Below are 14329 nucleotides of genomic sequence, written 5' to 3'. Positions count from 1 at the left end.
GAGAAGCCTCAACATGGCTGCACCATCCACCATGTCTGGGATGCGTCGTCACCTCGGAGGAGAGGCTCGGGACCCACCTCTGGGCCACCTCGCTTGAACTCCGAGGCGCTAGCACATACCTCCCCTTGGCCTTGCTGAACGCCAAGGAGAGAAGCCTCAACATGGCTGCACCATCCACCATGTCTGGGATGCGTCGTCACCTCGGAGGAGAGGCTCGGGACCCACCTCTGGGCCACCTCGCTTGAACTCTGAGGCGCTAGCACATGCCTCCCCCTGGCCTTGCTGAACGCCAAGGAGAGAAGCCTCAACATGGCTGCACCATCCACCATGTCTGGGATGCGTCGTCACCTCGGAGGAGAGGCTCGGGACCCACCTCTGGACCACCTCGCTTGAACTCCGAGGCTCTAGCACATGCTTCCCCTTGGCCAAGGAGAGAAGCCTCAACATGGCTGCACCATCAACCATGTCTGGGATGCGTCGTCACCTCGGAGGAGAGGCTCGGGACCCACCTCTGGGCCGCCGCGCTTGAACTCTGAGGCTCTAGCACATGCCTCCCCTTGGCCAAGGAGAGAAGCCTCAACATGGCTGCACCATCCACCATGTCTGGGATGCGTCGTCACCTCGGAGGAGAGGCTTGGGACCCATCTCTGGACTATCTCGCTTGAATTCCGAGGCGCTAGCACATGCCTCCCCTTGGCCTTGCTGAACGCCAAGGGGAGAAGCCACAACCACTACAGTCCGGGGCTCACACTGTTCATCTCCTTAAGTCATATTAATGTGCTTAAGTCCGAGGTTCACACTGTTCATCTCCTTAAGTCATATTAATGTGCTTAAGTCCAAGGTTCGCACTGTTCATCTCCTTAAGTTATGTTAATGTGCTTCAGTCCGAGGTTCACACAGTTCATTTCCTTAAGTCATATTAATGTGCTTAACTCCGAGGTTCGCACTGTTCATCTCCTTATGTTATGATAATGTGCTTAAGTCCGAGGCTCACACGGTTCAACTCCTTAAGTCATGTTATTTTGCTTAAGTCCGAGGTTCGTACAGTTCAATCACTCAAGTTACGTTCATTTATTTCTGTCCGAAGTTCACAAAGTTTCCATCAAGTTCCAGTAAATTTGTTTAACGAGGTATAAAAACATTGACAAAAAGCAACAATGAAAGAAGAAAGATATTATATTGATATTTCAAAGGTTACAAAAGAGGGCCTCTGGCCATTACATCCAAAATTACTGAAAAATAAAACCTAGTATATGCCTGGCTAGATGACGGAGGTGCCTCGGCACTAGGGGCTTCGGCAACTTGGGCATCAGTAGTTGTTTTCTCTGCCTCGGCACTTGGGGCTTCGGCATCAACTTCTTCATCACCCTGGACCTCCTCAGCTGGGGTCTGAGGTACCTCATCCACAAATTCGGACCTAAGTTGAGCTAGGTCCAAATTGGGATACAGCTCCTCTGCCCTCTCTAGCACTTCGATATAGGCGAAGTTCCTCCAGTACGAGCTGAAGCTTTTATACTCCTCTGTAGTGTGGAAATTGGCGATGTATTCCTTCACCGCCTCTTCCCTTGCAGTTCGAGCCTCTTCTCTGGCAACCGAGGCGTCGTTCATGTACCACTTCGCCTGGCCTTCGAGAAACTGATAGGCATCTGGAGCACCGACCAAGGAGAGATTCATCTTCTCAAGAGTCTCAGCAGTCACCTTTTGGTGCTCATTGGAGACCTCCACCTTCTTTGTCAAGGAGGCCACCTCGCACTGTGACTCATATACTTCCTTCTTTAGGGCCTCAACTTGGGCCAAAGCAGACTCAAGCTTCGCCGCCTCTTCAACTCTCTGGGCTTTGGCCTCTTCAGCTTCGGCCTTAGCAGCTTTAACCTCCTCTGCAAGGGAGGCAGCCTTCCCCTCCGAGGCGTGGGTCCTTGTCTGGAATTCGCTCAAGGCCTCCCTGCATTCGAGCGCGAGGCCAAAGGTCCGGGCGCTTTGGCTCACCAGTGCCCGTGTCAAGTCGGTGGCATCACAAGACAAGGCATGCAGCTGCTACCTCTCTTTCCAGAACTTGTAAAAGCTCTCGGTGGCACTTCTGATTTCCTCAGGAGAGCCTCCACCAAGGCTGGGGCCAACTCCTCCTCCCTCCCAGCTAGGAATTTTGGAGACTTCCCCTTCTCCCGAACAGGCTTCTCCTTTGCTGCCTCCTCTTCGGCGGCTTCTGCTGCTCGCCTTGCGGCCTTTTCCCTAGCCTCTTTAGCCTCTACCTCTCTTACCATCTCTATTTTGATGGCTTTGGAGGCTGCAGCAAGAAGCTTTGGCTCTCCAGTCTGTTCAGTCCTATGGGACACTGAGGTCCCAAACTTGCCAGCTGAGCTGGAAATGTGCACCAGCTTCCTCTTCTTATTCTCCTCAGAGACTTTCTCCTTGCCCCGAAGCTCCTTAGGCTTCTCTGGCCTCTGAGTAGTTGCCTCCTCCGAAGCCCTGGGAGTGCAATCCTTGGACAGGCGCTCAACCCTGCCTCGGACTTTCTTTGCCCCGCTGGACCCAAGCTTCAGGGGCCTCGCCTTCGCAGTAGAAGTGGCCTTCAAGATAGAGGCCATGTCCAGAGCTGGGTACTCCCTCTTCTTGAATTTGTCTGCACAATATGTCAGATCAGCATCAACATAAGAAACAATAAGGATAAAAACAAGGGATTAAGTGTTGGGGCCTCATACCTCTGGATGCCATCAGCTCGAAGTCCAAAAAGTATCTGCTCCTGTCAATTAGGTGATCGAAGTGGCGAAGCTTCAGAGGCCTCTTGTAAATGTCCTCTATCACCTCAAATTCCTCCCTACTGAGCTCGAACCTCGTACTACTATCTGCAAAGGAACCCCCAACAGTTAGACGAATTCATATTCTGACTTCAAAAGACAAGCAGAGGTCGGAAGACTCACGAGCTTCGTAGTACTGGGTCGACACTGTGCATGACAGGACTTTGTCACCCTCCACTACCTGCCATTTACCTCGCACCCAGAACCAGGACTCCTTCCACCCCTTGATAGAGGAAGGAAGTCCCACCACAAAGGGTGCGTGAGCTCCCCAGGGCGTGAGGTAGTACCACCCCCTTGACTCCTTCCCAATTACCCGGGGCTGGAACAGGGTCATGAACACGTGAAGAGGCATGTCCTCCCCAAGTGACACTTCCTTCACCAGGAAGTACGAGCCGACCAGTTGGCTCCACCCGTTCAGCAGAACTTGGGTCGGCGATAGCATGAATTTCCTAAGCACCGCCCTAAAGAAGGGGTGCAGAGGAAGACGCATACCTGCCTTGAACAGGTATTCACTCACGGCCACGCAGCCGGGCCTTGGATAGCAGGCCCGCTCGTTCGGCTCAGGGACTAACATCTCTATGTAGTGGGGGACACTGTACCTCTCCCTAAGTTCCCCCAACCTCTTCCCCGTCATATTGGAGGGCACTCTAGAAGCCCCCCACTCTTGGGTATAATCTACAGCCTCCTCGGCCATGGCATACCTATCCACCTCGGAACATCCCCCCATGACCGACCCCATAGTCTAAAGACGCCACTGTAACAAGCTCCCTACCCGAAGTGGACTCCATTTTGTCAGTACAAAGATAGTAACAAGGGTTTTTTATGCAAACAATACCTAAAGGAGTTCGACACAAACGGAGACTGGCCGGAATTTAATATCACAGACAACCTCGACGCCGAAAAACTGGAGATTTGAGAGAGTTTCAGAGTGCAAAGTGTTCAAAAATCCTGAAAATTGGGATTTTCTCGCCTTTTATAAAGGTCCAAGACGAACCCCAGCCGTCAGATCAAATCTCAGTCAATCCAAGCCCTCCATTTTAGATCCAATCCGAGGCGTTGAATTCAAACAGTTTTTAAATCCTACGCCTCAGATTTATGCGTGCCTCCCACGCACCTCTTCAACGCGTCTGCTTCTAGAAGCGCCAGCTGCCCTCATAATTGCATTTTTAATTCGACGGCAGCAGCGCCTTGGAAGTCGTAACGGTTCAGCCACCTTTTCTCAAAAACAAGCACAAAACATCAAATCATTGGCACAGCAACCAACGCACAATCATTACCATTAGACCTCAGCAAACCTTGCATGTTTGGTTCCTCAACCACCTCGGCTTCCCCCTCGCCATTCAGCATCAAAGCCTCACAGGTTCGGTTCCTCAACCACCTCGGCTTCCTCCTCGCGATTCAGCATCAAAGCCTCGCAGGTTCGGTTCCTGAACCACCTCGGCTTTCCCCTCGCAGGTTCAATTTTCTCAACCACCTCAGCTTCATCACATCTCAGCCTTCACAATCCTCGCAGGTTCGGTTTATTCAACCACCTCGGCTTCTTCATCATTCATCCACGGCAACACTTCTCAAACCCCAACCATGATATAAATATCTACACTTGGACTTGGGGGACTATTATTTGGGGTTCAAAAAATTCTTTCAACTTTTACTCCATTAAAGTCCATGCATTACATTAATGATTATACTTGGACTTAGGGGACTATTGTTGCGTATTGTCGCACCTGTCCTACCCACCTAGGCCAATGGCCCACTCATCCTGATCCACATGGCGTTCCTGCCGATGTAGCACACATTGCCGAGGTGGGCTACATCCGAGCTGCTTCGAGCCGAGGTCCATCCACCGAGGCTCCACGATTCGACGTACCCTACCGAAGTCCAACTACCGAGCCCCATGACCCAAAGCATGGAACCTGTTGAATTTAGCTGAGGTCCTCAGGTGGAAGTATGTGTCAAATGGTCGAAGCCCCGAAACTGATGCACGAGCCTCTTAACCACAAGGAGCTTCCTCCACTGTCACTTCTCCCAAGAGATCGCCTGCTCAGAGATCTTATTCGAATGACTGATGGAACGTTTGTAGCATAAAGGTCAAGTCTTGTCACTAGTATAAAGGACATGTGCAAGCAATAAATGCGCCGTAAGCTAGCAAGTCAAGTCCCATATCTAAGAACAGACGTTTGAACTAAAGAGATGAAACCACGTGCCACTTCATCCAAGGGCTCCCATTTCATATGTATCACTATAAATACTCTCATTGTGTAATGTCAAAGGCTAATGCAAGAATCAATACAAAAGACTACATTTACTCAACTCTCTCTCAGTTACTTGTAATACACAAATTGAGTTTATACACTTTTACATATACATTTACGAGCACCGGTTGGTAATTATTTTACAATCGGATTACGAACAACCCGTCGGATTCCAAACGTCACCGTCCCGCGTCGTTGGGCTACTCCCACGCTTCTTTGAACCACTCGTTTTAGACCGTCCACGTGTTTTAGCGTGTTGGACATTCGTCCACGCAAGCGCGGGTAAGACCGGCATCTGTTGGCGCACTTTTTGGGGTCAACACTAATCATTGAACATCAATAAAATAGATTCTTAATCAAACCTAATTAGCATTGAACTCATAGGTGGTCGGTTTCAAGAAACAAAATTAGATTAAACGTGACATTTAGCCTTGATTACTGGAAAGACTACTCATCTTACCAAATAGAAAGTCTTATATAAAGAGATATATAGGACCCGATTGATAGGATTTTTCCTCATTGCGGAAGAGCTTTTTGAGGAAAGACGTAGTTCAGGAAAAGCTCTTTTAGTCGGACAAAATATTTTTATAAAATTGTTCAAACATATTCAAAAGTATCTTCTTAATCTTATAAACAACTTTTGACTTAAAACACCTTGCCAAACTGGCTATTAGACTAGGTAAAAATCATTCTAAAAACTCACTACAATAAGGATTTGTTTGATTGCAAAGATGAAATTTGGTTGGAAAGAAAACGAATTTTAGAAAATTGAATTGTCTAAAAATCGTTTTACTGGGAATTGTCAACTATTGTGTTTGATTTGTATAATTTTTCACGTGAAAAATGTTGAAATAAACATTTTTTAATGTTCGTTTGACTTTGTTTTACTTGAAAATTTGTCATTTAAAGGGATAAAATTTATTGGTATTGGGTATAAAATTTGTTTCCAAAAAAAAAAAAAAGGTCAAGAAAATCATCTTCTTTTGGTGTTCGTCTGACTTTGTTTTATATGGAAATTGTCAATTAAAGGAAAATAGTTTTTTTACAATTAGAGATAAAATTTGTTTCCACTGCAAAAAAATAAAAATAAATAAATAAAAAATAAATAGCAAGGGTAGGTGGAAAATTAAATCCATGAAAAAAAAAATTGACATCAAACATGGCAAAAGTAGGAAATGAAATTTAAATTCCATTTTCAATGGAATTCCCAACCCTATCAAACAGGTCATAAGAGTAGTGCTATTCGTAGTGAAAATTAAAGATAATCATCTTACGTTATATACATATGACATTTTGTTATTTGATATTGTCATGTGTATGCCACGTAAGATCATCGCTGATAATCTTCACCATTAATAACATCATTCTTACAATAGTCATTTAGCCCCTATTTGGGCTCCATTAAAATTTAATTTATTTTTCTCTTTCCAATTTTCAATCACAATTTTTTCAATAAAATAAGATTAAACATAAACTTAAAACATTTTCATATTTTTTAACCACATTCACTTCAAAAAATCACTATAACAAAATACATTTTACCTAAAATTTAATTTTAATGGAACCAAAGCAGGAGTTTAATGTTATATGAACATACCTATATCACAAGACTGACTTCGATCAACATTAAACAATTTCAATCTCGTCTTAGACATGTATTTGCTTGCCCGTTAATTTCGAGAACGACAATAATCAAAGGTTCAGTAGCACATTTTCTTTTTTGGCAATGTGTTGATGTCAACCTGGGAGCCAAATTAATGATAGGGATAGGATAGAGGAAATTTTATTGGGTGTCAAAATTTGGCTGTATATTATCAAAAATGTCACATTTTAAATTTTCTATCAAAAATGTCAATTTAGGACATTTTTTACCCTCTGAATTATTTGAATACCTTATATATTAATTTTCAACTAGAGGCATGGAAATTATGAATTTGCACAATAGACCCCCGTCTCCAATCACCCAAATATGCTGAAAACCTGGACCCAATTTTTTATTTTTTATTGCCTTTTACAGCACCAACAATGGCCGGTGCCTAGACAGCGGTTGCGAGCACGAGCTCTGCTACTCTGGACAGCGTCGCTGCCGCAGAGCTCGTTGGTAACGACAACCGCCTTTACCTTTTCTTTTTTTTCTTTTTCTTTTTTTTATTTCGACCCAAAATTTATCTAATGATTATAATATATAAATTTAATAATTTTAATATATCCAATGATTATAATATATTAAATTTAACTAATTAAATCATAACATTAATTGGATTGGAAAGCTAGCATTAAATGCTCCTAAAAAGGGGACATGAAGGATAAATTGGATATTTTCTCACAAAATAAAAAAAATTGATATTTTTTATAAAATTAGGTGCTCATGCAAATTTTTTGTGCATTATAAAAAAAAAAAAGTGACATTTTTTTATAATTCCTCGAAATGATATAAGAACAACTTATCTCTTACTCAAGAACCCAGCCTCCATTAAGTGGACTATTAGCCATATTTGACTTAAATAAACTTAATTTATTGTGTATTGTCCAGTACCTATCCTACCTCCGGTCAAATGTTTCTAAGGCGTCAAAACAGAGCAACCAACGGACTCAATTATTTAGTAGAAAACTATAATTCTTAATGAGTAAATTATGCCGGGATAATCTTTTTACCTAATCACGTTTAGTTTGAAATAATCGAAAGCCACCACTTGTTCTACTTTTTTTTACCCTAACAATCGTGGGGGAAAAAAATAAAGATAGCCAAATGAAATGTCATTGAATTTTTCCATTAAAAAACTCTAAAAATGAGGGGGGGGGGGGACCACGGTATATTTTGATTATTATTGGGGGCTGTTCGATAGTGATTATGCCATTAGTCGAATTAATGTAATTTTGTAAATATTAAAAAAATTAATTATAGTATGGAATCTGGAAATCTAATGAAATCGAAACGAACCGAACCGAACTGAACTAAATCGAATGGAACCGAACCCGAATGATTTCATAATTAAATTTGAACTCGACGATTTCACTTACTAAATAGCCAAAAATTTTGGGTCTAATTCGATTCTAACGACTATATCCAGCCATAAGAGCAATAAGACTTGTATAGTTGAAAGCAAACAAACTAATAATTTAACGAGAACAGAATTGAATAGGATTATATCCAGCCCTAAAGCAATAAGACCCGTATTCTGGGAAGCTAACAAATTAATCATTGAACATCAACAAAATAGATTCTCAATCAAACCTAATTAACATTAAACCCAAAGGTGGTCGGATTAAACAGAATTAGATTAAACGTGACAATTAGCCTTGATTACTGGAAATATTACTCATTTTACCAAATAGAAAGTCTTCTATAAAAGAGATATATAGGACTCGCTTGACAGGATTTTTGCTTATTGCAGAAGAGCTTTTCGAGAAAAGTAACTTAGGTTAAGAAAAGCTCTTTTAGTCGGACAAAATATTTTTATAAAATTATTCACATATATTCAAAAATAACTTCTTAATCTTAAAAACAACTTTTGACTTCAAAAGCTTGCCAAGCTGACTATTAGAGCCGGTAAAAATCATTCTAAAAACTTGCTACAATAAGAGTAGTGCTATTCGTAGTGAAGAATATCCATAGTCGTCCTCCGTAGTATATACATGACAGTTAGTTATTTGATATTATCATATGTATGCCATGTAAACAATTTCAATTTCAATCCCGTCTTAGACGTGTATTCGCTTGCCTGTTAATATCGAAGGTTCAGTAACATTCTTTTTTGGCAATGTTTGATGTTAACATGGCTGAAAACAAGTTGGAGCCAAATTAATGATATCAGAACAACTTATCTCTTACTCCATATTGTTGAAGAATCCAACCTCCATAAAGTGGACAGTTAGCTATATTTGACTGAAATAAACTTAATTTANGGGTCCTACATATGAGTGAATATGTGAAAAATGACATTTGGAATAGTGAAATAACAATAAAAAAATTGATTTTTTTTTTTTTTTTATGAAAAATTGCTACCAAATGGGGGCGGAATACGGAAAATTAAGACAATATCTCAAACAAAAGCGTATTCATTCTATGTTTGTTGAATCTAAATTGTTGACCTTTCAATTTTAAAAAGTTTGTGCTTTAAGGTCTCTAATCTATCCATCTACCTATTAAAATTCATGTCTTTCTCTACTATCGTAACGTGCATTTTTTGTCAAAACATCATTATTTCCATTTCAGATTGGTCCAAAACGTCGTCGGAGTGTACCATATTTTTCTTTCTTTTAGTTTTAGTTAGACCAACTATCACCTCTCCAACTTCTTCTCATTCTCACCTACCACCTTAATTTTCATTTGTTTCAAATTTAAATACGAAATTCACATCACACCGAAGAAAAAATATAGTATATTAACCTTGATAAAAAGCCATGATATCTAATTATATTGAATAATTTTTTCTTAAAAAAAAAAATTGTTAAGGAAAAACCTCAATAGAATTTTTAATCTCGACTATTTATCTTAACTAGTTCGAATCGATGCATAATACTTACGGTCCGAATTATGAAATGCATCTATTTTTCTTGGACCTATTCCATTTTCATAGTCAATACTCAATATTCAATACAAAGTCTTTTTTGGGTTTAAATTAAGATTAAAAAAATATAAATTAATGCGACGTTATCAAATTGATTTATTGCCCAACAAATCATCACCGTCAGTTTACATTTTACGACGCCGTTATCAGTCCACTATATATAGAGCAAAATGCTTGCAAATGAAACCAAATCCATGAAACACTCTCCAAAATGACAAGAGAAGATCAAGTGATGGGAGAAAACGGAGGGGAAATCCATGGAGATATATTAGAAGTTATATTCTCTCACGTGCCACTTATCGACTTAGTGCCTGCCTCACACGTGTCTAAGTCATGGGGCTACGCGGTGACAAGCTCCCTCAGCCACTTTAACAAACCGAAACCGTGGCTAATTCTCCATAAGCAAGCCACCCGTTACCCATACACCACATCGAGATACGCTTACGATCCACGCTCACACATGTGGATCAAAATATCGCAACCGTCAATTAAATACAACTTAGCCCTTAAATCATCCAATTCGAATTTCCTTTACATGCTTTCATCTACGAAATTGTCATTCTCGTTCGACCCTCTAAATATCTCGTGGAGTCATGTGGACCCTCCACTCATCTGGCGGACAGACCCAATTGTGGCAAAAGTTGGAGACTCTATCGTTGTTGTAGGTGGCGGAAGTGATTACGAGGACGATCCATTGCCTGTCGAGATCTACAACACTGTGACACATGCATGGGACACGTGCGACACCATGCCAGGAAATTTGAAAGACTCGGCAGCTTCCACTTGGCTTTCAATTGCTACCACCAATGAAAAGCTCTTCATCACAGAGAAACAGTCGGGTTTGACCTATTGGTTCGACCCTAACACAAAATGTTGGTCCAGACCCAATAAATTAAATCCCAATCAACACATTTCCGACCACAACATTGGGACTTCTAATGACGATTTGATTTTGGTGGGTTTGTGCAAAAACGGTGAAAATGTTGAACAAGTGAAGATTTGGAAGGTTGATAAGGAAAATTTTCAATGTGAAGAAATTGTTGAAATGCCTTTAGTATATGTTGATAAATTGAAGAGCGAGAGTATTGGAATTTCTTCAATAAATGTCCACGTAACTGGGAATTTTGTTTACATTTACAATCAATCTGAGACGGAGGAAGTAGTGGTATGTGAGTTGATAGCCAACAACGACTATAGATGGTGGAGTATACAGAATGTAGTGGCGCATGATGAAATGATAATGAACAGGTTGGTGTTTACATGCTCCAGGGTCGGTTTCGATGAGTTGCAACGGATTATGAGATCAGAGAATCAGAGATTTGAGGTGGAATCATGATATGACTCGCGATGATTAAGTTGAACATGGAACCAACGAGATATGCCATAATCAATTAAGTACAATTTCCTAAATTTATCATTATTTGTTATCACCTCCACATATTTGAGCATAAATCAATTTTTATTTTCTAAGTTTCTAATACCACTACACATTTATATATGATATATCTTCATTTCGGTCATGTTCATATTATGAATATCTGGTCCTTTAATGTGTTGCAAATCTGTGAGATAATATGTTAAGAAAAAACTAAATTAAATAAATCAATTAATTCATTACAATTTTACAGAAATAGATTTCCTAACAAGTCACAACATAAGATGTCTACCATAATAATCAGTCAAATTTGTACTGGTCATCATGAGTACTGGTTTCAAACACTTGCCAAGAACATTGCGACTATTGACTTGTCCCATGTTCTATATTCCAATGCTTTGAATTTTCTTTAATAAAACAAATGTTGGACTATAAATTATCACAATAGTATATGTTTGTTTGACAAGATTTTTGAAAAGTTAAAGATTACTTCTAAGATCAAAAAGCTATTTTTGAATTTCTTTGAATAATTTTCCAGAAGTGATCTGTTCAATTAAAAGAACTTTAAAAAAAAAAAAATTGACTTAATGTAACTTTTTCGTAAAATTCTTTTATAAGAAGTAGAAATAGAAGTAGAAGCAAAAACAAATGTCCTGTCAAATGAACCCTAAAACATCGAAAGCATGAATATATGTGTCTTACTATTGTTAGAATTAAATGAAAAATATTGAATAGAAGTAATGAAAAATATTAAATAGAGGTCTCTTCATATGTTGTAACTCAAGTAACTCAAGTCCCTTAATGTTTTTAACTCATTTATCAATGAATGGTTTAACTCCTTGATTAATGAGCTAGTTTTTCCTCCATTGGTATAAATAGGAGTCTCTTTAGGTTGGAAAATTATAAGTGAAATGCAAGCTTCTTCCTCTAAGCAACAATCTTCTTTTTCTCACTTTCAAGTTCTTCCTTGTGCTTATAATTTCTTTGTCAGATAGAGTATATCATAGCTAGTTCGCAAGCGGTTAACGTAGTGCAGTGTGAATCGACAACCGATTGTATCTGGGAATCGAACACCGATCAAAACCTCTTGCACTCCGGTGAGGCGGCGAATTCGATTTAAGGAATCTGTGAATATACAGGCCTTCGGTTTGATTTGATTCTCTAATATTTACCTACAAGCTTAAATTGAATTGGCTTTAGTAAATCGAATTGTTCATTAGTTTTTGTCAATTTTTCCAGTTCATGGTTTTTGCATGATTTTTAATTCATTTTAAATGATTGTTAAGTTGTTAATAATTTGACAAAATAATCTGTTCTTCAACTCTGCAGTTTTATTTTCTGAACAGATAACTTGATCTCGAATTTATATACAACTTTACAAACTTATAATTATTCTAAATTATATGTTGTTTGTTCCGATTCAATGACATCACATGGAAATAACGATGTGAACAACGGAAGCAACACTGTTGGTAGTGGTGTACCAAATCCTGCAATGACCGTTATTAACCCTATGGAGACCACGACTGACATTTCTTCCCATTAACGGGATAATTGGAGGCAGGATTCCTCATGTTGGAGTGAATCCAACTTTGCCTTCGGCTGCAGCCTCGACAATCCAATTTGGCACAATACCTTTGCCAGTGCCTAGGGCTGCAGTTTCGGCACCTTTGCCATCGTTTCCGGCTCCATTTTCGGTGAATAATGCAATTCGACCGGATAAGTTTGCTGGTACTGATTTTAAGACATGATAAAATAAGATGGTTTTCTATCTCACTACGTTGGGCCTTGCACGTTTTCTCACTGAGGATGCCCCTATCGTAGCTGAAAACGACACTGATGTGCATAGGCATGCAGCTTGGGACGCTTGGAAAAATGCTAATTTTTTGTGCCGCAACTATGTCTTAGATGGGCTACAGAATTCTCTGTATCATGTATATGTGGTAAAGAAGTCTGCTAAGGAGCTGTGGAAGTCCTTAGAAAAGAAATACAAGACCGAGGATGTCAGATCTAAGAAATTCTTAGCCAGTTAGTGTATGGACTTCGAAATGGTTGATTCACGTTCAGTGGTGAGCCAAGTACAGGAGTATTAAGTGCTTTTGCAAGAAATGCATGCTGAGGATCTGACCATGTCAGAATCTCTACAGGTGGCTACTGCTATTCACAAGCTACCTCCTCAGTGGAAGACTTTCAAAAGCTATTTACAGCATAAGAGGAAAAAGATGTCTTTCGAGGATTTAATTATCAAGCTGCACATTGAGGAGGATAACAAACGGGCTGAATGTAAGTCAGAGAATTCTTACTCTGAGAAGGCTAATGTTTTGGAGTATGGCCAAAGTTCTGGTACTAAGAAAGTTCACTCCTTTAAAGCCAAACAGGGTAACGAAAATCGAAAAGATAAAAAACAGGCTACGAAAGGGTCTCAGTTAAAGCCTGCACGTGGGGTAGGAAAGCAACCTAAGTTCCAGTTCAAAGGAAAGTGTTTCAATTGTGACAAAGTTGGGCATCGATTAGCAGACTGCCGTCAGCCTCGGAGGGATAATAAGTAGCATCCTTAGGCTAATATGGTTGGAAATGAGAGAGATCATCTCTCAGATGAAATGTCTGAGCTAAACCTCACGGCGGTGATTAGTGAGGTTAACCTAGTAGGGTCTAACCCAAAGGAGTGGTGGCTGGACACTGGGGCCACTTGCCATGTCTGCTCCAACAGGAGCATGTTCACTACTTTTGCACCAGTTACAAATGGTGAAAAGTTGTTCATGGAAAACTCTGCAACTTTTGAAGTGCTTGGTAAAGGCAAGGTGATCCTAAAGATGACATCTGGCAAAGAGCTTACTCTGATTAATGTGCTGTACGTGCCAGAGATTTGCAAGAATCTGGTCTCTGGGTCTCTTCTGAGCAAGAATGGGTTCTGCATGGTCTTTGAGGCGGATAAGCTAGTGATTACCAAAATAGGAGTTTATGTTGGGAAAGGCTATATGACTGATGGCCTATTTAAATTGAATGTAATTGTTGTAACCCCAACTGTTATGAGTAATGAGAAAATTCCTTCTGTTTACTTGCTTGAGTCTCCTAATTTGTGGCATGGTAGATTAGGTCACGTAAATTACAATGCTTTACGTAGACTAAGCAAACTAAATTACTTGCCTAGGTTTCAAATTGATTCAAATCATAAATGTGAAACATGCGTTAAATCTAAGCTTACTAGGTCTTCGTTTCATAGTATTGAAAGAAGTATCGAGCCATTAGGACTAGTCCACAGTGATGTATGTGACTTGAAATCTGTCCAAACACGAGGCAGTAATAAGTATTTTATTACTTTTATCGACAATAGTA

The 14329-nt window shown here is 40.2% G+C and overlaps 2 protein-coding genes across 2 annotated transcripts; one reads left to right on the top strand and one right to left on the bottom strand.

The window, feature by feature from the left end:
* Positions 1-1194: 1194 nt before the first annotated feature.
* Positions 1195-3522, bottom strand: LOC111404876 (actin cytoskeleton-regulatory complex protein pan1-like). Its single transcript, XM_023033610.1, has 6 exons — positions 3313-3522; positions 3175-3244; positions 2700-2843; positions 2152-2620; positions 1768-1942; positions 1195-1674 (listed from the first exon to the last, which is right to left on the bottom strand). Exons 1-6 carry the CDS (start codon positions 3520-3522, stop codon positions 1195-1197), a joined length of 1548 nt encoding a protein of 515 aa, XP_022889378.1.
* A 6307-nt stretch (positions 3523-9829) lies between these two features.
* On the top strand, positions 9830-10954 carry LOC111404865 (F-box/kelch-repeat protein At1g23390-like). The gene has a single exon (XM_023033601.1). It carries the CDS (start codon positions 9830-9832, stop codon positions 10952-10954), a length of 1125 nt encoding a protein of 374 aa, XP_022889369.1.
* The last annotated feature ends 3375 nt before the right edge of the window (positions 10955-14329 follow it).

The sequence above is a fragment of the Olea europaea genome, chromosome 1, assembly GCF_002742605.1.
Source record: "Olea europaea var. sylvestris chromosome 1, O_europaea_v1, whole genome shotgun sequence".
Classification (NCBI taxonomy): domain Eukaryota; kingdom Viridiplantae; phylum Streptophyta; class Magnoliopsida; order Lamiales; family Oleaceae; genus Olea; species Olea europaea.
Note: the sequence above shows the minus strand (reverse complement) of the source record. Positions and strands in the feature narration are given on the sequence as shown.

Coding starts and splice junctions, on each gene's coding strand:
- LOC111404876 (XM_023033610.1), bottom strand. CDS start 3,522: ATGGGGGGATGTTCCGAGGTGGATAGGTATGCCATGGCCGAGGAGGCT. Junction 2,621..2,699: donor CGAGCTGATGGCATCCAGAG/GTATGAGGCCCC, acceptor CATATTGTGCAG/ACAAATTCAAGAAGAGGGAG. Junction 1,675..1,767: donor TTGAGGCCCTAAAGAAGGAA/GTATATGAGTCA, acceptor ACTCTTGAGAAG/ATGAATCTCTCCTTGGTCGG.
- LOC111404865 (XM_023033601.1), top strand. CDS start 9,830: ATGACAAGAGAAGATCAAGTGATGGGAGAAAACGGAGGGGAAATCCAT.